General features: G+C 32.5%; 1 protein-coding gene across 6 annotated transcripts in view; it reads left to right on the forward strand.

The window, feature by feature from the left end:
- Positions 1 to 25,216, forward strand: part of LOC130446732 (uncharacterized) — a 233,304-nt gene that overhangs the window by 153,926 nt on the left and 54,162 nt on the right. For all 6 annotated transcript variants that reach the window (XM_056783128.1, XM_056783129.1, XM_056783130.1 and 3 more), the window contains exon 3: positions 20,926 to 21,105. In XM_056783128.1, coding sequence (XP_056639106.1) covers positions 20,926 to 21,105 — 180 coding nt within the window. The remainder of the gene's footprint in view (positions 1 to 20,925; positions 21,106 to 25,216) is intronic.

The raw sequence follows: 25,216 nt of genomic DNA on the forward strand, positions 1-25,216 counted from the left end.
TTTACGAAGATACCCTTAAAGGTATAAAAATTGTTTATGTCCGGTTGCTTTTAGCAAGGTCAGACGTATTTGAATCTATGTTGATAAAGTTTTTATTACATATAGGGTGTGTGTAAAATGTGCTCAAGGTTTAACTTCATAAATATAAAATTTCTTCATTTTTTTAAACAGAACCACCTGGTTTTTTCTATTTTAATGCATTCAGGGGTGAAAAATAAGGCAAATTCATGTATACTTTCTATACCTAATACTTACCGTTATCCAGATATTAAATGTTTTCTGTAAATTCTTAGAGATGCTGGAGTGGATTAAATGTTGTTTAGACCCGTTCATACAAGCAATAAGAAATAAAAAAGTATTTTTCTTTAACTTGTCAAGGTCTGTAAGAAAAATCAAATCAAATTGTATTTACCAATACTATTCCAACTTTTGGTAGTTTCCGAGATATTTGAGGTTTAAGATTATTATTATATTTTTTAACAAGTTATAATTTTTTATGTATACTTTTAGTAGGCTTTGTAATAAATGACACTTATTCAAATGACATTAGTCAATTGTTGATAGTTTCGAAAATCGTGAAAACACTCATTCTCAATTTAATAACGAATAAATAAAATTTAGATCACACCTGTATCTCTAAAAGTTAAACTTTGAACACTTTTTATTCACACCCTGTATAAAATGAAATATTTTTCAACATATATTCAAATACTTCTGACCTTGCTCAAAGTAACTGAATAGAAACCATTTTCATATCTTTGAGGGTATCATCGTAAAAAAATATTTATAAGGGTCTGCAACGGTTAAATTTTTTACATAAAATTAATAACTCAAAAAATACGCATTTTTCGAAAAAAGTTTTAAGACAAAAGTATACTAAAATTTCAAGATTTCAAAAATGTATAAATATACAGGGTGTTCTATTAAAAGTAACAGTTGACTTCCGCTATAACCGGAAGTCGGCCACGTTTGAAAATATTTTAGTCTAACAAAGTAAAAATGAAAAAAAGTCGAAGTGTTTCTAAAAATTTCGGTGAATGGTATTGAAATAAAGACAAAACAGAAGATAAACTACCTTTATAGGACTTTCAAGTACACAACACACTTTTGGCGACGTTCATAAAGCTTCGGAAATCTATTAAAAAATGTTTAATTCACTGATCACAGAACAGATGCACCATATCCTTGGATAGACGACAAGTACGCAAAACGTGTTTCCTTTAAAACTTCTTCCATGTGGAGAAACAAAAAGAAGTCCGCAGATGTCAGGTCAAAGAAATATGATGGATGTACATAAGTTGTTACGCTACGCTGAGTCAAAGATTGGCGCAAGCGGATTTCAAAGTGAGCAGAGCTGTTATCGTCCAGCAGGACCCACTAACCACTCCTGCTTAGCTGTAACCGAACATGCCGGATGCGTAGCAGCACGATTTGACCCACAGGTACAAATTCTTGTGAGGATCGTTCTCAGAAAGGAGGCTACATGGCGTTCCTTGATATGTCTCTGGATCGTCATGAGCGGTTGCCGATGAAATATCTGACCATTCACCGAACTCTTTAGACACACCTTGTACAAACATTCGAATTCAAGTCTTGCAGAGAGATCACTATTATTAGTATGTGTTATAAACGCGCTCGGTCTTCGAACTGTAGTTTGAATTCGTCCTACATCGTTACGAAATATAAGTTTATTATTGTGATGAAAAAGTGAGAGTTTCATACAGAACCGGAATGAAACATTTTGAGAAGGTGAATTTGAATCATTAATCCACAAATTGACGAGTTGACCAGCTATTTACTAAGTTTAATAAGACTTATTAGGTTCACCGTTTTGGTTAGGTTAGACTAATCTTGTGAATCTACTCTCTGATATAGTCTCTGATGCTCAAAACAAGTCATTTTCACAAGAATATTAGGACTCTGATGTTTTTGGTAGATTTTTGTAGAGGTGAAGAAACAATTTTCATCTGTTGATTGTATTACTACTTTTTACCCCGAGCATACAGATGACCTCGCCAGTAGCAACTACTTAATTTTTTTTTTTACTTTCGATATTAAACTACAGTGACCTCTTTGATATCCCCATCTATTACAGAAGTTACCTCCAGCTGGTTTAGAAAACTTCTGTTTTTGACTTGCTAACTTTTCATGGGTTATCTTTTTCTTTTTATTTTAGTCGTGAAATCCCAATCCCAGTCGAGTTCATATTATGCTATCAAATGGTCAATTGCAGAATAAAAATCATGTGCTGTTGTAGTACCTGTCAATGGAACGCACTTTAATAGTTCTTCAGTTATTTCAAAGTTACTGTTAATACGTCGTATAAAAACAGCAAATTGAGCTGTATCAACAGTATCAGGGCTCTCGTCAACAGCCAATGCACAATACCTTCACAATCACTACTTCGCAGTACAATTAAAATCCTTCCTCAACCGTATCGCTTCGATTACTCGACTCTACTAACTCACGTCGCCCTGACGAACTCGTTTTATATGGTTAAGTAAGGTTCTAGTCTAGAAGCGCGTGGAAATTTCTATCGGTCTCGACAAAAGGATATTTCCGATTGCTGCTAAGAGATGGCGATACTGTCTTTCAGACTCGCTTGTCTAGGCACGCGCTGCCCTTGAAGTTACTTATAAAAATCCGTAGACTTGAGAGTACGAGTATTTAAAACATCCGTAGAGAAATCGAATGAAGTTACAAAGCTCTAAAAACATGATCCTTCCTTTCTGTGGCGATGGCGGGCCTTATTGATACGGCCCAGGGGCCGAAACCAACACTCATGATTGTACTGTCTGACGCGCGTTTCGATTACCAAGAGTTATCGTCAGAGAATTTACCTTCAGTCTCTGAAACGCGCGTCAGACAGTGTAATTGTGAGTGTTGGTGTAGTGGTGGTGTAAACATTGTGTTAAGTATGAATATCAGCAACGGTTCTAAAAATTCCAATTTAAAGGAGTTTTATTTTTTCTCTATTGTTTATGTTTATACACCATTCTAGAATAATCGAACCATTTTAAGCGAATTTCAGCAGGTTTCAAGAATATTTGAGTAAATTTTGTGCCGACAGCAACACACTTTTAACAGCATTTTGGAAATGATTCTATACATAGATTTATTACTGTATATGAGACTTGATCGTGGAGCAAAACAAGATGTTAAGACTCAATTCATGGAAAGAGTACATTGAATGATGAAATCTGTTTACAAAACGCAACAATCAATATTTTGAACTATGTATTAGTATTTGATCAGACTTTTATTATCACGCGTTGCTGTGGCTGAGTGATTCGATTTGAAATAATTCTAATGACAATACAATTGCTTTCTTTGCTTGTTCCATGAAATTATACTGGCATCGAGTTGTTACACGTTCTTCACAATTGCCCATAAAATAGATCTAGAAGAAATTTTGGATCTTCATGTGGCATTGGCATCAAAGATCCAATTTTATGATACACCTCGCCTTGAATTTTGAATGTTGTCTCAAAATTCCGACCATCAGATGACAAATCACAAAGTAGGAATTAAATTTTCGTGTCTTAGGCAATAAATAATTTTGATTCATTCGAAATGCCAGAAAGAAGAGATTTCAAAGGGATTTGTCACGCTGTTCTTATGCACGAATTTCAGCTAAGGGAATTATTTGAGCTGCATTTTTTCCTGCTCTCTGTTCGACTGATTCATGAGCTCTTTACGCGTGCACATCGAGTCTTCTTGCTACGGGCATTAAGGTTGGATTTTTTGTGTGCCATTTCACTAAAAATAGTGATTGAATTTTTAATGTGAATGAATTTCACTGTTCTCTGAATAACTGTAAGTTAGAAGTAAAAAAAAATATATTCGAAGTAATGTACGCAACGAAGACAAAATGAAGAATGATTTGAGAGAAGAGACGTTGGCATTGGTATTGGCAAAATAAGACATGTAAAGTGTGTAGTCTAAGAAAATATATCACATTAAAATATGGCCCCATCTATGAGGTGCAAAGGACAAAATTTTAGAGTTCTCTGTAGAAATATTCGCTTAAGGCGCCATCTGTTCTAGACTAATGGAAACTACGATTAATAACCACAATCAACGTTGATGATCAGTTTATTATTAATTATTATTATCCTATCATTTAAGTTGGACCAAATTACATATATACGCCAACTTTCATGAAACATTTTTTAATATAAAATTAGGTAGTACTCATTATTAATTCTCTCCCTCTTGGAGATAGTCGATGAACAATATTCCATGCGCATCCTTTCGACGCTTCGTCCTAAAATATTGAAGCCATAACCTTCCCAGCTGACTGTTGTGCCTTTGGACCCGCTGCAGTCCACTCAGTCCACGTTTTGATTCCGGAGTGAAGTGATGGATCCATTGTAACATATCGATGCAAAAAATCTGATTTATTATGTGTAAACTTTACCAAACCCTGCTCTGGATCGTTGTTGTTTTTAATCGACTGTGAGTAAACGCGGTACCCACTTTGAGAAAAGCTTTCTCATGGTCAAACGTTCGTGCGTAATTGTGAATACACTGCCTTCTGATATATTTACGGCCTCAGCTATCTCACCCACTCCCTATTTACGTTTAGGTATAAACAATTTGCGGACTTTTTAAATATTTTCTGGAGTAATCACTGAAATTGGATGACAGGATGTTCACCATCATCGGTGTCTGTACGACCACCTTTAAATTCAGCAAACCAATAACAAATGGTTCTTTTCTATCGAGTAGTGTTCGGATAACACTTTTGAAGTCTTTGCTTAGCTTGTACAGCATTTTTGTACAAAATTTTTTTGAAAATACCAAAACTAGCTTCACTTAATGGCTGTCATGAAATTTTACTCATAGTCTTTTGAAAGTTGGTACCATCGAGGTTTGGTAATCGAATTTTCGCGTCGTTTTATAACCATGGATGAAACGTGAGTCTACCACTTCACACCCAACGAGAGAAAACAAAACACCAGAAAATTATCAAAGAAGAATATAAAAACCTTGAAAAGGATTAACAAAAAAAAATTTGTGATATTTCGGAAGAAATCGATCAAAATGTATATAAAGAAACGGAGGCAACAGAATTATGGCTCGACGTATATAAAAGAGCTTGGAAAGAAAACAAAACACTAGAAAATTAACAAAGAGGAATGAAAAAACTTTAAAAAGGGTAGACAAAAAGAAAATTTCTGATATTTTGGAAGAAATTATAGGAAAATAATAAAATAATAATAAAAAGTAGACAAATAAATGGAGGCGATAGATTCATGGCTACAAGTATACAAAGAGCTTGGAGAGAAAACAAAACACCAGAAAATCAGCAAAGAGGAATAGAAAAACCTTGAAAACGTTTAAGAAATCAAAAATTTGTGATATTTTGAAAGAAATTACCAGAAAATTGTATAAAAAGTAAAAATAAGTAGAAGAAAAAATTTTTGAAGTAAGTTTGGGGTGGAGCCACACTTTTAAATATATACGGAATTTTCAAAAAAAAAAATGAACATAGTATCCATATAATTATATGTGTACGGATCTGACTTGAAAAATTCATACATTGTTTACTGTTCACTCATTCAGACGATTTAATAACATAATATCTCCTTGTGTTTTGAAAATCTCACGTACCATTAACAGACTTCCTGTTGTGCTATAAATATCATCGATTTTTTTTTCTATAATTAGCCCATAATGTATTCATCTACTACCCAAAATCAAATCTGAAGTGAATGATCATTAAATTATTTTTTATTTTCCCTTTTAATTCATCCATACATCCTGTAGATATACGTAATTATAGTTCTTTCACAAGTTCAACCATCACTATTTGTTAAATTGATGATAATATTATAGTTGTCGGTAATAATTAACGAAGCTAGATGTGTTCCAGATACTTCAATGTTACTGATAAACGTGAATTAGATCATATAAATATACATAGCCATTAAATTTCAGCTCCTTCAATTTGGTCAGTTGTTTTAATGATAGATATTGATGATTCGTGTAAGGCAACGATTAAGAGAGACAGATATGCTTTATTGTCAGAAAAAGTGTTACAATTAGTACACAAAAGCTTAAAAAAACTGAAAAACAAACATAAAAATAGCTAAATAAACATAAAATAAATAAAATAAAATTTCAATATACAGAAGAAAACCACAATGACTAAAAATAGGTAATAGTAGTATATAATAATTAGTATATAGGTCTATAGTAAAATTAAATAAGTATGCAGCATGTTTCGAATTAAAAATTATTATTAGGAGAAGGCATTTCCAGTAAATATGTCCTCAAATTATTGCGGAATGCGGGAAAAGATGATATCGATTTGATTTCAATTGGCAAGTGATTGTGCATTTTTTTCATTGTAAAATATTGAGCCTTTAACTAATTCTGAACTTGGAGTTGATAGTAGGACCATATTTTTTGAGGAACATTTTAATGCTGAGGTGTATTAGATTTCCTTTTAAACCAGTTACTTCTTTTATTGGAAGAATCCCATTTTGTACACGTCAAAGAATGTGATCTTTTTATCATGGTGCGACTGCTCACGCTAATCAACTAATTAATTATTAACTGAATGAAATATTTCCTGGAAGATGTATTAGAGGAAATGCCAAAGTACAGTGTCACCAGATTTCAATATAACAATATAATCGTGGCTAATAAGATAAGGCACTTTTTATCTATGTAAACCACTGTGATTATTTGTTTCAAACTGATTAGCACTTCACCCACTCTATCACAAATATTGGTCAGTTCTTTCTACCCAGTCTTGTCATCTCATTTTTAATTAATTAATCGCATAAAGTTAATTTTAAAATTTTTTATATCTACAGTGAGATATACGTCGTATCTCTCCCTAATTTATCTACAAAACAAACAACTTCCTTCCAATAGAAATTTAAGGGCGGATGTAATTTGGGCGCTAAAGGATTAATGTACTTTTTACAACATGTAAACTAGGCGCCAGGACCAAGGGTCATTTTAATCCTATGTGTATTTTGGGGGCTAACCGACTGAAGTACATGATTTATGAAATACAGTTATTTATTAAATCACCGACATTTATAATAAAATATATTTTTGTATTTTTAGATTTTTCTATAAGAGAAATGACCTATTATCACTTAAGGTCTGAAAAAATTTACCTTAGAGGGGGCTACTTTGCACTTTTTTAAATGAAAAATCTGCCCTTAATAAAGTTTGCTCACAACATTTCTGTAACACTCTGCAGAATAAAGTAAATTTTATATTTCTTTATATTTTTATTTAGTACTTAAGTACATATTACATATAAAATAAGAGATTTACATAACCTAACCTAACCTAACCAAACCCAACCTAACCTAATCTAACCTAACCCAACCTAACCTAACCTAACCTATTTAAAAATCTATCAACTTTCCCTCTATTGGGTTATTTTATGACTCGACCTACCTGCACTTCTTAGCGCCTAAAATACATGTCGGATTATCTACCCTTCTTGGTCAAACAGGTAAAGAAGGATGGTTAGCGCCCAAATTACACCCGCCGATAATTTAAATGGCACTTTGTAATAATAATAACCTTAAATATTGCACTGGATTGTCATTTTGAATACCCTACTTATGAGAATCTAAAACAATTAGTATCAGAACAAAAATGGAATGTATTGGAATCAAATAGATAAACAACTTATAAACAAGAACAACTTTGAAAAGATTTGGTTCCAAGCTACAGTTATCCAGCTCGAAATATACGTGAGAATTTGAGAAATATCTTTTCGCTAATGGCGACCCGGTAGCGTCCCAAATCACCTGATGGAATTCCAAACCATTTTACTTCTTAGATCTATTTGAATTTCTCATTGACATTTCTCATTTCGCAGTCAAAAGAAAATTTATTCAATTTAGTGGATAAGACAGTAAAATTAACGAGAATTTTTGGTGAAAAAATCCACACCTTTGTGAATAATTATTTTTCCCTTCTCTGTACACCAAAATTTTTCCAATTTTCCCATATGAGATTTATAAAAGTTGTGAATTCCATCCGACGAATCCTTTCACAAAATAGTCACTCGAGATCAAATTCGTAGAATAGAGCGGATAATGGATTAATTCTTAGCCTAATTCACAGTTTTTGCCATAGAAGCTTGCATTGATGTTATGTAAAAGAACTTTCATAAATTTCCTTAAAACGACTCAATAACTTGACATAATATTCTCTATTGATTGTTTTTTAATGTAGTAACTGTGTATTATACCCCGTGCATTAAAAAAAACGATTTCAGACAATCTATTTTTCTTGAGAAACTCACTTTTTACTGCAGTTTGGACCCTGGTATGTTGTTTTGACGACGGTTACGAAATGGGGTAAAAACTCTGTCCATGGTACAGTTGAATAAAGCTCACATAATTTCTCTCGTAATCGATGGTGAGGTAACGGAAGCCGGAAGCGCTTTCTGATAACCAAATTGTTGATTTTGTTCGGCATCTTCACAGATAACGGAACTCAGTAACTTTTTAACAAACTTAATAATGAAACTTATTCAAATTTCATCAAAAGTCGAATGGTAGATACCTGTTGACAGGAACCGGGTAGCAATATTTTCTATATATTGATTTATATAATCAGAAACTGTAGAAATTAAATTAAAAGCAGGTTTATAAATCTAATAACGAAACTGATAAAAATCTGGAAGTTTATCTGAAAAACGTGATAATTCCACCAATTTTTCTCACCAATCCAGATGAAAGAGCATCTGGATCACTTCTTAATAGATTACTATTAGAGATCTTCGATTTATGGATATATAGGGAATACTCACAAGATTCTATTATTATGACGAAAGTTAAATCAATTTTCTTCTTAAATTTGTAATTTTTTTAAATTGAAAACGTTTTCCTTGTCTTGAATTCAATGTGTATTTGCTTCTTTGTTGTACTTATCTCAAATCTATTCTTTCACATTAAAGTGCACGCAAGGTCATGATTGGATTGCGAAGAAGAAAACTTTTAAACAACAAATGCAAAACATTAAGCGATGGTTTGAAACCCGTGACCGCCGGTATATATCTTGCCCGCTATATCCAGTATATATATTCTAGTATGTGTATATATGACTAACCAAGCCACTAAACATATGCATACGTAATTTCAACGCAACCTTTCTTCTAAACTACAATAAATAGTACAGTCAGTAATAATCAAATAAATAATACAAAATTACGTTGACTTTCTTTGTTTTTCAATTTTTGTTTCGTAGATTGATATATTATGATATTAGTATTCAGTTAGATCAGTTCTTTCCACTTCTTAGTATATATTATCCATATAACTGTCAAAGTCGTCTGCAAAGCGATATTTGAACATCATTTTTGGGATGTATTATTCCTCGTTTTCTATTTTTGTTTTCTTTATAGTTTACCGTTTGTCTTGGTTACTTTTGTTATTATTTTCCATTTCTATCGGTTCCGGCATTTTGGCATCCATCCATTAAGTCCTCTTATGTCCTTGTCTATTTCGTTTCTCCAACTCTTTTTCGGCCTGACTCTTCTCCTTGGCCACAATGGAATTCATGGCGTTATTCTTCTGATCGTTTCAATTGGTTTTCTTCTAAGTTTAGTATCTCACTCTATTTTCCTTCGCCAGCTCTTTCTCTTTTTCTCCGTTTTTCTTTGCTCTCCTTTCTTCCTCCTGGGTTATGTGTGGACTTGTTAGAGTTCTCATTATCTTTTTGTTGATTATTTACTGTTGTTCCCATTGCATTCGTGATAACTGGTCTTTTACATTTTTATTTTATTTTATTTGGTTATGCTTTTGTTTTTCAATAAGTTTTTGTTTCTTCCATAAGTTTGATACACTTTTGTATCCTTTTCTTTATCCTGTCTCTGGTTCCCAACGTTATTCCTAGATATTTAAAGGTCGATACTGTTTCAAAATTGTATCAGTTGGTTTGCTCTCTCTTCTGGTTTTTTCTCTATTTTCATATATTTTGTTCCTTCCGCATTTCCAGTCCGTAATTTCTCACGTCTTCTTGTAATTTGTTGATTGCCTTCATTAATTCTCTATTTCCATTTTCTATGATAGTTACATCAACTGCGTATACTACTATCTGTATTTTGTCTGTTATGCTCTTATTCTGTAATCCTGCGTTTTTCACGATGCCTTCCAATATTATATTCAATAGCCTTGCTGATTTTGGATCTCTCTTTTTGACGCCTTTATTTGTTATTGTTGTGCCTTGGAATCTCACTTTAATGTCACTCGTTATGTAGTATTATTTTTATTAATTTTTTTTTGTTCCTTGTATTTCGAGTTCTTCTGTTAGTTTCTCTCTTTTTATTGAATCAAAAGCACTTCTGAAGTCAATAAAAACCTATTTCTCTTTTATATTCTACTGTGTTTTCTATTATTTGGTCTATAGTGTGGATTGCACGTGTAGTTGATCTTCCTGTTCTAAAACCGTTTTGATAATCCCCTAGTTCTTTCTCTGCGAGTTATTTTAATCTTTTGTTTATTAAATTTGCCATTATTTTGTAGGCGACATTTATCAGGGTTATGGCTCTATAATTCTCACATATATCTTTATTGCCTTTCTCAAATATTTGTGTGATTATGTCTGTGCTCCACTCGTCTGAGATTTTGTTTTGTTTCCATATCTGCTCTATTGGTTGATGAATGTGTTTATTTAATTTTTTTCCACCATTTAAGAAGTTCCGCTTCTAATTGCTCCTGGGATTTTATCATGCCTTGTATTTCATTTTCTGTAGGGCATTTTACCTCGTCTTCTTTTTCCTCTGTTAACATTATTTCTTTATTTGCTTTGATTTTATCCTCCTCTGTAAGTCTTTCTTTATAGTATTCTTTCTATATATTTCCCATTTCTTGTAGATGATGTTCTATTTTGCCGCTTTTATCCCTATTGTTTTTATTATTTGTTTATAGTTTTGATATTTTATCTTTTTGTATAATTGTCTTAAATTATTTATATTTCCTTCATTATTTATTTCTTCTATCATCCTATTAAGCCATTCATTCTTTTTTCTTTCATAAATTATCTCGTTTCTCTTTGGTATTTCTTCCCCTACTTGACTTAACTCTTCATACAAGTCATCTTTTGTCTTTTCTTGTGTCACCTCTGTTGGTGCATGTATATTGATAAACGTGACATATTTGTTCTTTATTTTCAGTCTCAAAGTTGCTATTCTTCCTTTTATTGGTCTGAAATTTTCCACGCTATTTTTCATTCCCTTTTATACGTAGAATTCCACTCCCTTATTTCCACTTTTTGGTTCGCCTCTGGATAGAAATATGTATTTTTCTTTTTGTATTTTCACGCTTTTTCTCATCTCGTTTCTTTTAATTTTTTTCACGAGTAGGACGGTTTGGCAATTCCTACGAATGAAAAAAAAGTTACTTTACACACGAGTTTCACACAAAAATCTTTCTACCTCCGTAGACCTACAAAAATGCGACAATAGTTTTATCAATTTTTATTTTGTAATAGTAATATTAAAAGTACATCTACGAGCATTATTATTATGATTATATATATTAATCTGAAGTGAAAAAGAAGTTACTATTTGTAATTTTAATTCAAAGCGTTCAAAGAAATAACATCGTCCATAGTTATATTAGTATTGGATTGTATAGAATCGTGAACATTTACAATGTTGCTTAAAGTCGTTTTTCCCGTTAAAATTTTCGCTGCGAAATCAATTTTGTTTTTTATTTAGTCGTCTACGTAACCCTCATCAACTGTGTTGGATTTCCACCTACCGGAATCCATTAATAGAGACGCCGAAGAGCGTCAAAATGTATGCCCAGTGTAGTTTTTTGGATTAGGTAAATTCAAATATGTTGCGATAAGCGAGGGAATTTTCGAAAAGGTATTAATACATAAAACTGGTGTTTTGCATTTTCCATGTCCATACTGCAAAAAGAAATGATCTGTTTTAATATTTGTGGGTCGTTGATTTTCATATTTTTTATAAATGTTCACCAAGTTCAATCTATTGACAGATATATCACCAATAACAGTAAATCCACGTTGAACATAAGTTTTTGTACCAACTACAGTGATAATTAAAACATTTTTGGTATTATTAATATCGTTACACTTTATTTTATATAATTCCTTCCTCTGTAGAGCTCCTGCGATTCCGAATATTAAGCAACCTGAGAGATGTTACAAATAATATCTAAGCTTACACTAAAATTTTCTGCTGTCATACCTTACGCATTAGATAATGATCGTCTGGAGCTTGCAACAGAAACTTATAAATTTGTTCACGGGCAAATGTTTTAGATTTTTGGGTCTATAGTCAACTGATTCATTTTTCAAATAGGCAATGAGTTTCGAGTATTTACTGTCTACGTCGTTATTTACCATTAAGGTGCCTCTCAGTTTTGACTAAGTCGACCAAAGTGTTGAAGACTTCCACATTTTGGATTTAGTTTCAAAGTAAGCTAGTAACACTCTTTCTGCGAAGCTGTTTATCTTTTTTAGTACGCCACTCCATAAAATAATTCCTTCAAATTGATTTATCAGGGAGAACATTCATAGCCTCTGCAGTTGCCGATTCAACAACATCTTTTGGTGTGTAGTTCGCTATTAATCTCCATGACTAATAATAATAACTACACTCCTTTTAATTGACATGGGAAAGAAAGAGTTCACAGCCTACTATTTTGTTAAAACAATTTTATAATTGCGTTAAAAAATGACACGTTACGGCACTTTTTTCAACACAAAATCGTAAAAAAATTGAATAGAAATATAGAAAAAATACATGCATCCCTATTCTTATAAATCTTCTGTAACTATTTCTTCGTATTTGTCTTATATTGATTCATCACATAACATTATCAACTCAAGTACTAAACCCAATTAAATATTTAATGAATTTGTGTGAGTGTTAAGTAATTTTATTCCCTTCATAATACATTTCGATATTTCTTGTTAGAGCAAACTGATATTTGAAAATATATCCATTTAATTAATTTCCTTTTATTTTCGGTCTCAATCTTTTTGTAATTGCATTCTGTTTGGTAGAGTCCGAGAGAGGAAGCAAAGGTCTCTGACCTACCAAATTTCATTCAAACCGGACGAGTTGAGGAACTGCAAAGTCAGACACGAACGCGCCAAAGCACCTACATACAAATCCATAAATTAATATGTATAAGTGCTGCTAAATTGATAATCGTACATTATCAATATCAAATTTAAAATAATTATAAGAACATCAATTTGAAATGTGAACTATCTAACAAATGTACGTTACATATTGGGTTACCAGATCTTCTAATCTAAAACCTAATTGAAAGTAGTAAACAATATTGATTCAGATAAAAACTTTTTATTTTTGATCAAAATTTTATCAAATCATACTATATTTATCCACTAGTGACGACTTCCAAAAATCTTATTTGTATAATTAATTTCGCTTTAATTTTTTCCTTTCGTCCTTTACGAAGTTAAAATTTCATATTATATATTATAAAAATAAAAAAAAGTGAATCAACTATCAAATCCTCCAGGTTAATACGAAGGTCATATGTAAACGTAATTTATATATTTATATACAACGTGTGAAAAAGAAATGGATTTTCGAAGTTCGAGAATATGTTTTTAAAAATTTATTTAACCCAAAATAACAAAGTAAATTAACAGAATTAATTTCACAAGCGAATTTACTACAATTCATTGCCAAGTGTTTACAATAATCCTACTTTATATTAAAATAAATGCTGACACATGTTTACAAAATATGATCTTTTTACGTCTTAATTTTTAGAATAATCTAGATCTTTCTTCATGTAACTCTACCATACGTAAGAATGAAAAATAACGGAGGTATTTTTCAGATTCTTTTCTGTGGTTCTTCTTTTTTAAGTTCATTTTTTTCTTTTTTCTTTTTTTTAATTTTCTGATTTCTTAAAAGTCCTGTTTTACTTTTCGCACTATGCGAATGACTGCGCCAATTATATTTTATTTCTTCAAGTTCATTTTTATTACTAATTTTTTATACTTCCATAGATAATTCAAAATATTGGTTATATAACGCTTTGGCAACCATTCTGGTGCCACAATGTCTAAATTAGTCACTAAAAATAGACTGTTCTAATATTTTCCCAGAATAGAATATCTTCAATTAACCATATAAACACACGTCCAGAAGGCAGTGTTGATATTTTAATCGTGCTAGTTTAGTGAATCTAATGAAGTCTTGGAGAGCATCTAGTAGTTGCTATTAGGACTACTTTGGAAACTAAAAGTTATCAAGATATTTTTGAGTGAAAGCAAGACAATCAGATTAAAATAAAGATCAAAGATTTCGGTTGAGACCCCGATGCAACGAAGGGCTGTTTTCAAGACTTTTAAAATTGGGCACTCTTCCTCTAAAATATCAATAAACCAACCAAATTTGAATTAATCTAATCAACTCATACAATTGAAAGAGAAAAAATTGATAATTACTGAAGTAGCTTTTCCATATTTTATTATGATCTTGTGCAGATTTTTTTTCAAATTTTGAACGTTTATTTAAGAAAAACACGTGTGACCTTCTCTCGTCTTACTGGCAATTTGTGGATCCCATCCCAAAAAAAATGTGCCGGCTTGGCAGCCAAGAATGGATCAAGCCAGTTTTTGACATCTTGCTCTGATGTAAACCGTTTTCCAGTGAGGGCGTTCTGCATGGAACAAATGGTAATCAGAAGGGGCAAGGTCTGGGCTATACGGCGGGTGAGGTAAAATTTCCCATCCACTGTTTTCCAAACAGTTCTTAACCGGAATATCAGCGCGGGGCCGACTGTTGTCATTGATGAAAAATTATTGCCTCGTGTCTGGTCGCATATTCTGGGTGTTTTTCGGCTACTGCTCTCTTCAAACGGATTAATTTTGTTCGGTTGCGCTCTCAATTGATTGGTTCATCCGGATTTAGCAGCTCATAATACAGCACACCCTTCTGATCCCACCAAATAAAGAGCGTTACCTTCGCGCCGTGGATATTCGGCTTTGCCGTTGAATTGGCTGGTTGGCCAGATTTCACATATGATTTTTTGCGCTTAATTTTTTAATGGATCCATTTGTCATCACCAGTAACAATCCGATGCAAAAATGACTTCCTTCTGTGGCATTCCAGCATCATTTCGGACATGCAAAACCGCCTTTCGACGTCCCTCGACTTGAATTCATGTGGAATCCAGTTTCCTTGTTTTTGAAATGGCTGCTTCAGTGACACTCAAAGATTTTGCGAGCTCTTCTTGTGTTTGGCAACAATCTTCATCGAGAAATGCTTCCAGTTCTTCATCTACAAACTTTTTTGGCTACCCAGGACGTTCATCGTCCTCCTAGCCAAAATCACCACTTTTAAATCGTGCAAACTACTTTTGACACGTTTGTTCAGCTAGAGCATGTTCACCATAAACTTCCATCAAAATACGTCATATTTTTTCATATTAAAGTAATGAAGAAGAACTCCCCGCAAAAACACTTTTTTTGGAACAAAGTTTGACATATTTGAGTGAAAAAGAATTATTGTTCAAATGAATGACATATATACTGAAAAGACGTACAATAACAGTAGCTTTCCAACGCTGGTTAGGAATATTGGAACGATGTAATATTATAAAAGTTACGCCATCTCTTATAAAACTACACGAATTAAGTTATAAACCTATATATTAGCGTGTATTACTACTATTTGAAGTAGGGCTACCGCGGCCTCACATCTTAAAACACTACGCCAGTTCGTCAACATTTAGAAATGACGTGGCCTTTCAACAAGAAGAACTACCGAAGTAGTTTTCCTTATAAGCTTCCCAAAGAGTCAGATAATGTTTAGAGTTAATCCGACCATAGATTCTAAAAGACCACTATAGCTTTCAATATATTGATATCTAAAGTGAAACGCCGGTTTTATTAGCAAAGTTTGATAGTAATTATTCGAATATATAATCTAGTTCAGTAACTAGTGTCAAAAAAATTTATTTCTAGAAACTTTCATCCTCAACTGCAATTTAAACAGATATAAACTGAATTAAATTCTGTTTCTCAGACTAATTGCTACCAGCGAAAGTATACAATGATACATCATGATAATTTACCGTATCGCTATTAAAGAAATACTCATATTATTGCATTAAGCATGAATAATTCAATTAAATTCATAAACTCAATTAAAAAAAAACAGTATTGTACGAGGGTTGCTACTTAAATGTTGATATATGGAAATACTGATGTGAATGTGTCAAATCTGACATTGCCCTTATCAAATTTGACATTTTCAATGGTGAACCTACTCGTTACGATGATTTTCTGTGATTTTCGACGTGCAGGTACTATCTCGAATTCATGATAAGCCAAATCCAACAAGAGTTGTTGGTGCACGAAGCACTCCTAACTAAATGGATATGTCAGCACCGTTCCATTGGAGCAACGTAGGACGTGCAATTTCGAATATCAAATTTGGTTCAAACGCATGCAAAAGTTTATTGATTTTAATGGAGAATATTTTGAACAACTATAAAGCCATATCCAATCCAATCCATATATGGGGTATCCAAGCTTACGGTATATTTCACTACATCTAATTTAATCACACTACACTATACAAAACTACCTGATGCTTCGAATTGACTATTCACTTCACTAATTTATATTCATTAGTCGCCATAGGAGTTCTCCTTATCCTCCTAGTGCTCTTACTCTCAAGATATCTTTCTGGAAGCTTCTATTCTGAGAAAAATCTTGGCGCTTTCGTCATAATAATCTATTAGACAGAAGCGGTTTCAAAGTTATGATACCATACCTCAGATTTTTGGAAAAGTTAAAAAGCTGTATGCTAGTTCTGTCCATCTAGTTTATCATTGATAAATTTTTTAAAGTAAATCTTTTTCTGTTATTAGTGATATGTTTATGCAATTTTGTTAGCTACTAAAATGATCAGTGAATTCACTTTGTTTGCTAGTAGTCTACTAACTTTGGTTCCAATCATTTTCTTCGCATTCTTTTGTATAGTATTCCGCACAGCAATTTTCTTGATAATATATCTAAATGAGCGTTTCTCTTTCTTTATGATCACCCAGACAATAGATTTAAATCCAATCGATCATGTGTGGAATATGATGTGGAAAAACCTGTCCAAATCGTACTAGATATAATAAGAAAAGTTTTTGCATCTATTTTGAGGCTGCCACGAATACATTTAACTATTAGCCAATCTGTTATTCTCCTTCAAAGAGACGTTTTCTTTCTTCTTTTCATTTATCTTTGTAAAATCTTTTTTTGGTCTGTAGTCAATTGTCTTATTTCATCTTTCAGTTCTCTCTTGTGTCCCATGATTATTCTGATAATTCAAATTTCAAAAACTTTTCATATCAAATTCAATATTTTTGCAACATATTTCCCTTAACATACCTTATATTTTGTATTTAGTATTTCTTATTTTGATAGAGGATACCCATAATTTATTAGTTGTATTATTGCCATTGATAATGCAAAATTTACCAAAGGTGAAAGCCTAAAAATTAATTTTAATCTTTATACCCGCTCCTTTGCAGCTGCTAAGATGGATTAACAGAAAGTGAAACTAAACCATCAACATCTACACCATGATATCCACCAACTTATATCATAGTTGAAGGGTGCAGCGTTTTATTATTGCTAGCAATTTATATTAATTTCCAGACAATTATCCTAGATTATCGTAGATTTGGGATCTCTTTCTTTTCCTTAAATTATGTTTTGCTAACAATTTGGTAGCCTACAAATTAATATTAATTGTTAAAAGTTATATATACGTCCATGGGAGGCGAATACCACTTCCAGAGAAAGAGTCTCCAATCGAAGACCATAAGGTTACCAACTTTATTCAAGTGGTTTTGCTTAGTTACTTTCTGCATTTAAACTAACATTTAAAGCCCTGAAACTAACATAAGTTTTGTTCTTATTGTTGTTTTGGGTCATTCAAATTCGTTATTTAACTCGTCATCATACAAATAAAATAGGTTTTATTTCGTTCATTAGTTTATATAGTTCGTTTTAACTGTCATCAGTTCTCATCACTACTGCCAATAAAATGCAATTTCCAAAACTTGCAGTTTTATCGTTGCCGGTATACACGGCAACGATAAAACTGCACCATTTATTTCCACAGTTTTATCGAACGTATGTATAAAAATCGGTGCAGATTTTTTGGTTGGTGCAACCCATCGGAGCAAGATTCAAAATCTATTCGATAAATATTTTAACTAAAATATTTTCAGGCCGACTTCCGGTAGTTATTTTAAATAGATCACATTGTATATTAATACATTTTTGAAATCTACGTAAAATTTTAGTATACTTTTGTCTAGAAACTTTATTCGAAAAATGCATATTTTTTGAGTTATCAATTTTTTTGGAAAAATTTGACTGCCGCAGACCCTTATAAATTATTTTTTTACGAGGATACCCTTAAAGATATGAAAAAGGTTTCTGTTCGGTTGCTTTCAGCAAGGTTAGACATATTTGAATATATGTTGAAAAAATTTTTTATACAGAGTGTGTATAAAAAGTGTTCAAAGTTTAACTTTTAACTGGTAAAAGCAACCGAACAGAAACCCTTTTCATATCTTTAAGGGTATCCTCGTAAAAAAATAATTTATAAGGAACTGCAAGAGTCAAATTTTTTACAAAAAAAGTAATAACTCAAAAAGTATGCATTTTTCAAAAAAAGTTTTTGTACAAAAGTTTACTAAAATTTTACGTAGATTTCAAAAATGTATGGGGGATGGAGGATGTTCTATTGAAAATAACAAAGTTACAGTCGACTTCGGGTAGAATCGGAAGTCAGCCATTTTTGAAATATTTTAGTTAAAAAGATCGTATCCGAAAAACCAAACGTAGAAATTTTCATGATTTTACTATAAGTATTTTGCCATATACACATAGTTTTAACTCATCGTGGGACACCCTGTATATGGACGGAAATACACTCTGCAGTTCGTGGTTGTACCGATGTATTTGATTCTAGTAGGTGCAGAAAGAATAAGGTCATGTTAAAATCACTTTTTTATCAGTTGTTATTAAATTGAAAAACAATTTCTTGAATAATAAGCAGGGATTGAATTATTGGAGATGACATTGTAACATTGAGAAAACGACAAATTAAAATTAGTAGAAAAGAATGTTTCAACAAATTCTGATGAATATTTAATGGATAATTATTCAAATTGTTCACCTTCGACTTGTTGTAATGAATTTTTAATAATCATTTCACAATGCACTTACTCTATTACGTTTGAATGTTACTAAAGTCGGAATTTAACTATTATTTTTCCCATTCTTCAAGATCTGTATTATTCAACTCCAAATTCATTACTGTGAAACAATGTGTTGATGGAATGTTACATAACTGCTTATTATCATTAGTCACATGAAGTTGTATCATTGATTCTAGTATACAAAGAGGAAAGTTTAACTGGGACCAATTCTTAAACGAGATGAACTTTTTCACAAAAGACAGTTAAAATTCTGATTCTATTAATAGCAATCCAACACTTAAAAGTTATCACTATGCTTCGTTATTGACACCTGCTGATGGATCTAACCAAAGTACCTTGAACGGATCAATACCTTAAACTGATAACATGATCGTGTCAAAGATTTCCAAAAGGCGTTTGTCATACACCGGACTGCAGGTAGTTGAATTTTTACATGACAATAATGTAAAAGTCATCATCCACCATATTTGCCTTATTTGTCCATGTGTGATTTTTGGTTATTCTTTAACCTGAAGAAACATTTATGTAGTCGTCGTTTCCTGACCTAGGATAAGATAGATGAAGCAAATTATCAATTTTTTAGACCTTTCCAAAATATGACTAGCTTTCAGCTCTCAAGTTATGGGAATATTTAATTGTTATGAAACATAAGTGAAAGATATTCATTGTTATTAGATTCTTCCAAAACATAACTATATCTATCACTCGCCACATTTTATTGGATTGAAAGAAGTGGCGCAATAAAATGGCCATTACTATATCCCGATTTATCGCATTTAGAATAGATAAAGAAAGACATTCTGAATATCTAATGAAAAGATGGGTTGAAAAGTTGGTAGGTTGAAAATTTTATATCATGTTTATAGTACGATTTGTCTTTAGCCTCAAAATAGGCATCAATTTTCAAGATAACCTCTTTATCGACGCAAAATATCCAGTCTGAGAAAAGGAAAAAGTCGCTGATGGCTATATCTGGAGAATACGGTGGATGCTGAAGCAATTCAAAATTTATGTAATTTTGACATCATTTTCATTAATTCGAGACACGATGCATTGTCTTATTGAAACCTTGCCTTAGTTAAATACTATTTTTTTCCAAAAAGTAATAGTTTATTTGCGGACGAAACAGCTAACTATAAATCATATCGATTTAATACTGGTAGCGTCATCTATATCGAATTTTGGAGCCTACCTAATTCTTGAATATGTAATTTAACCGTTTATGAATAAATGCAAATATATACAGAATTTGTAATTCAAATAACTATGTTGATTGTTTATTTTGAATAATGGTGCACCCTATATACTAATCTACTAATAGATATGGCCTGAATTACTGGAAAAAAATTGTATTCGACATTGGTTATTGTGAACCTAACAGATATCGAAATACTATCAAGTTACTTTATAATATAATTTTTTTTATTAATAGGTACTTGAACTAAGAATTCATAAATTAATTTTAAGCGTGTACAAACTTGTTATTTTGTCATTAGCACATCATTCTTTGTCGCACTAACTCGCCTGACCCCTACCTACCAAATATTTCTCATAATCATCATCACACCACCTCAGTGGTCCACCTCCGTTCTCCGATTTCCGAAAATCGCCCACAATGACCGTACCATAATACTGAATCACATCACCATAGCCAGAATACAATCTATTCTTTCTACATCCGCAGGTAGTGGACTCGAGAGCTCGCACCGATGCAGACGGTGCGCTCTACCAAAGCGCAAAACGACAGTTGGAAGTCTTTTCCAGTGAGGTACCTGGGGGACGATTGCAAGTGGTAAAAACGCACACAGTGTCTACGAGTAAGTGGAGTTCCACGGGAAATAACAAGGATTTCGAAAATCTCCAGGTAAGTTTTGAAAAAAATTTATTTGTTCCGATCCTAACGATTTTATTAAATACCAAAAATGTTTATGTATGTATAACGAAAGATAACCTTCAGGCAATTGCTGTACTTATTACTTTTACAACAAATAATTAATGCAACGACTTGTTTATTGAAACAAGAATACATTTCATGTAATAATTTACACGAGATATCATTTTGGCTCATGGCTATTTAATTAAATGCCATCATCATCGACTGACAGAAATTAATATAAATGAAAAGAACCTAGTTGATATATAACCAATTTAAACACAATTGTGAGTATAATCTAGATCAATGACTGATATATTTACTGAATGAGATTGATTAATGACGTATACTAGACTTTATTCTAAATTTGTTAACTTGACATACATACAGGGTGAGGTATTAGTGTAACTAAGTTCGGTTAACTCCAAAAAATTTTCACAAAAAGTATGTGTAAGTAGAAATAGTATTATAATAATCGTATAGTATAATTGAATTGTTAGAAAATCATGACCTGTATAACATATTGATAATTTAATAATTTTTTTTCACCATACATAGCTTTCGGAAATTAAACAGGGAACATCTCCACTCTCAGTGAATTCTCTTGATTAAAAAACGGTGCTTCAAAGTAGTGACTAGAATTAATTTGTCAAAGTCAAATGAAGGCTAGTGGCAATGGTGATTGGTGATCCGAAACTTCTTAATAAGGGTGTGTAAACCCTTTTTAAGATACTACGCAATTCATGCGTTACAGAAATATAATCTGTCATCTAACATGGATTAAATAATAGTTTTAATTCAACGTTTTTTTTTTCAATTCATCTATTTTCTGGTCAAAATAGTTTTCGTTATGTGATTATAACCGATTTGTTTTTTCAAAACCCACATTTCCATTTCGAGGCACCTATTTTCAACAGAAGAAAGATATAAAAGAGAATTCGCAGCAACTATCGAAGTCAATTCATAAAGAGTCGTTCTAAAAAGTTCTTATGAATGACTTATGCGATCTACGAGTACGATGTTTATACAGGGTGTTTCGATATTCGCCCGACAACGCTTGTAGGCCTTAATAAATGAATGAAGTGATAATATTGACTATCCAAATTCTTGATACGCTAAAATTGTAAAAATAATATCTCGTAAGCTGATGTCCGTCTTTTCAATTTCCAGCTTTGAAAATCTCGTTGATAAATGAAGTGACAGTTTTCTAATTTCTCATTTTCAAATTTTCTATTCAAATGTACGAGGATATATTGAAAAATTCCTATCCTACTATAGAACCAAACAAAATTTCTAAGTCAAAATATTTTATTACTCAACATATTCTCCTCTTAGGAGACCTTGCAGCGAACCTGCAACGTGTCTAAACCTTTCACAAAAAAGTTTGTTCTTGCTCTGCAAACCAGACCTACACAGCTTTTATTACCTCCTTGTCGGAAGAAAATTAACGAACTATTAAACTTTTTTTCAGTTGAGGAAAGAGATGATAGTCGGACGGAACCAAATCTGGTGAATAAGGGGGTGTTCCAGTAATTCAAACCCTAAATCACGAATTTTTTGCATGGCAGATTTGTGTGCAGGAGCATTGTCCTGCTTAAACAAAACACCTTTGGATAGCTTTCCGCTTCTCTTCTCTTTAATTTTTTCCAGTAGAGTGGTCAGTAATGTCGAATAGTAATCTACAGTTATTGTTCTACCCTTATCCAAAAAAATCAATCATGATTACTCCATGACAATCCCAAAAAACTGAAGCAGAACTTTTCCAGCAGATTTTTGGATACGAAACTTCTTAGATTTTGGAGAACCAGAGTGTCGCTATTCCATCGATTGTTGCTTTGTTTCTGGATCGTAGAAATGTACCCAAGTTTCATCCATAGTAACAATTCGGTTTAAGAAGTCTACATCGTTTTCAAATCGAGTACAGATCGAACGCGATGCTTCTACCCTTGCACGCTTTTGGTCAACATTCAAACATTTGGGGACCCATTTTGCAGCAATTTTTCTCATGTCCAAATTGACGTGAACTATATGATGAACTCGCATACGAAGAGCATTGATCACCAAGGATATTAAGCATATCTTCGTAAATCGGCTTACCTCTTAACCCTCTGAAATACCGGTACTTGATGATGGCTCAATACTCCAATTTTTCGATCTTCACAATTTCGGTGAACATCTTTTTTCTTTTAATTGGTCTGGTCTCTAATTGGAACTGGTCTAAACTAACTAGATATCAGTACATCTTCGTAGGCTTGTAATATGCCAGTAGATTTGTTGCTATTCCATTTATGAGTCTCTGATCATATTATTATTTCAATGATGGAAACTAAAAATAATTCAAGACAATCAAACAGAACTAATGCGAGAAAACCTACTACTACTTTTTAACGTAAACAACTAATTTTAATTATATAGATTTAAGATTATACATTGTGGCTTTTCAGCCATTCTGCACCTGTACCTAAAATAATCTAAATATCATTGTTTTGCCTCCACAATATGGAGACTCTTCCCAAAGAAGGCTATTATTGGGGTTCGTCAAACGCATTTCCTGTATCTGTACTCAAGCTTTTCGATGGAATGGGCAGGAGTAGATGCTATTTCCATATCATATCTATCGTCTTAGTTTAGTATTTGATGGGGCAATGTCCTATCGACTACCAGTTTGATGTCGTTTCTGATCATGACGAGATTTTCCTCAGACTTCTTAACTGATACGATTGTAAATCTTTTGAACTTTCTTACGCATGGAGTGTTTCTCCATCTGATTATTCAATCATCTGTTCAGTTCTCTTCAGCATCTTTTGAGGCGACAGTAGGAGTCTGATCCTAAGTATGGAGTCGTTGCCCTTTTTTTAGCAAAGATGTCTGCTTCCTCATTTCCTAGTATACCCTGGTAGCTACAATAGGGTTACTTTATTTATGTTAGCTAATGCTTTTAGAGTTTATTTGCGCTAGCTTGTGCGTGCACTTAATAGCTTTCAGGACCTTTCAGGGGTCGCTTGGGTATGCTAACAACTAAGAAATATGTCAAGTGATTTTCCTAGTGGTATTGAGAGCTTGCGATTTTGGTTCAAAATTTGCCAATTCAACTCTTTTCGTTAGCTTCGAAACCACCTGAATATATCCACTAATAATTGGCGGTCAATAATTATCACTTCGATTGGATTGTCTATATCCATCATGCTGTGAATTTGGTCAAATGGTTTGTCACTACTTTCTACATTTGTCAATTCTAGAATTCGTGATAACGTTTTGACTCTAATTAGCGATGCATCCCCGTGCTTTACTAACATGCTTGTGACAAATCCATATAACCACAAGGGCTTTTGAGAGATAATTGTTCTAAGTAAGTGTTTTTTCCTGGATATTTGACTCCATCGAAAGTATCACTAGAGTTCTATTCAGGTGCGCGTATACTTTTCTTTATTCGTATAAATGAGATTGGGGTTGTTAAGAGTTGCTCTTCATCGCCCCAGTGGTTATTTGTGATCAGTGCCGTTTGCATGAGGTGGTGAGATTATGCCTTCATGCTTGCCTCTTACTACCACTACCACGTAACCTAGGACAGTGAATCCAGCGCTGCTAAGTCTGTCCACTACCAATTAGTAGTGGTGGTTTATTTCTGCCGTTACTATATGATGTACTGGATATTTTGGAACTAATAGCTCAAAAGGAATATTGGTTGGCAATACAGTTAAAAATACCTTTTTCCACTTAATCTCATAAATTGTAACTAAATTTTTAAACAAATACGTACGTATACTAAGAATAAACATATTTGAAAGTTAAATTTGGAAATTTCAGTTTTTAGTCAATTGAAAATTAATGAGAAGACATTTTAGTGACATTTATGTACAATTAGAAGTAAAAAATTTGTCTCGTTGAATATATTACACAATTAATTATTTTTAAATTAATTATTTTATAATAATCTCGACGTCCTGATTACGCAATAATCGAGAATAATATATTTCTTCAAACATTGACCGTAATTAAAAACATATTGTTTCTTCCTTAATACGTGTGAGAAACATCAATTACGCAATCAAAATTATAACTGTGCGAATTCAAACTTCAATTAACGACCTGCTCGGGAGAA

The sequence above is a fragment of the Diorhabda sublineata genome, chromosome 7 (assembly GCF_026230105.1).
Source record: "Diorhabda sublineata isolate icDioSubl1.1 chromosome 7, icDioSubl1.1, whole genome shotgun sequence".
Taxonomy (NCBI): Eukaryota; Metazoa; Arthropoda; class Insecta; order Coleoptera; family Chrysomelidae; genus Diorhabda; species Diorhabda sublineata.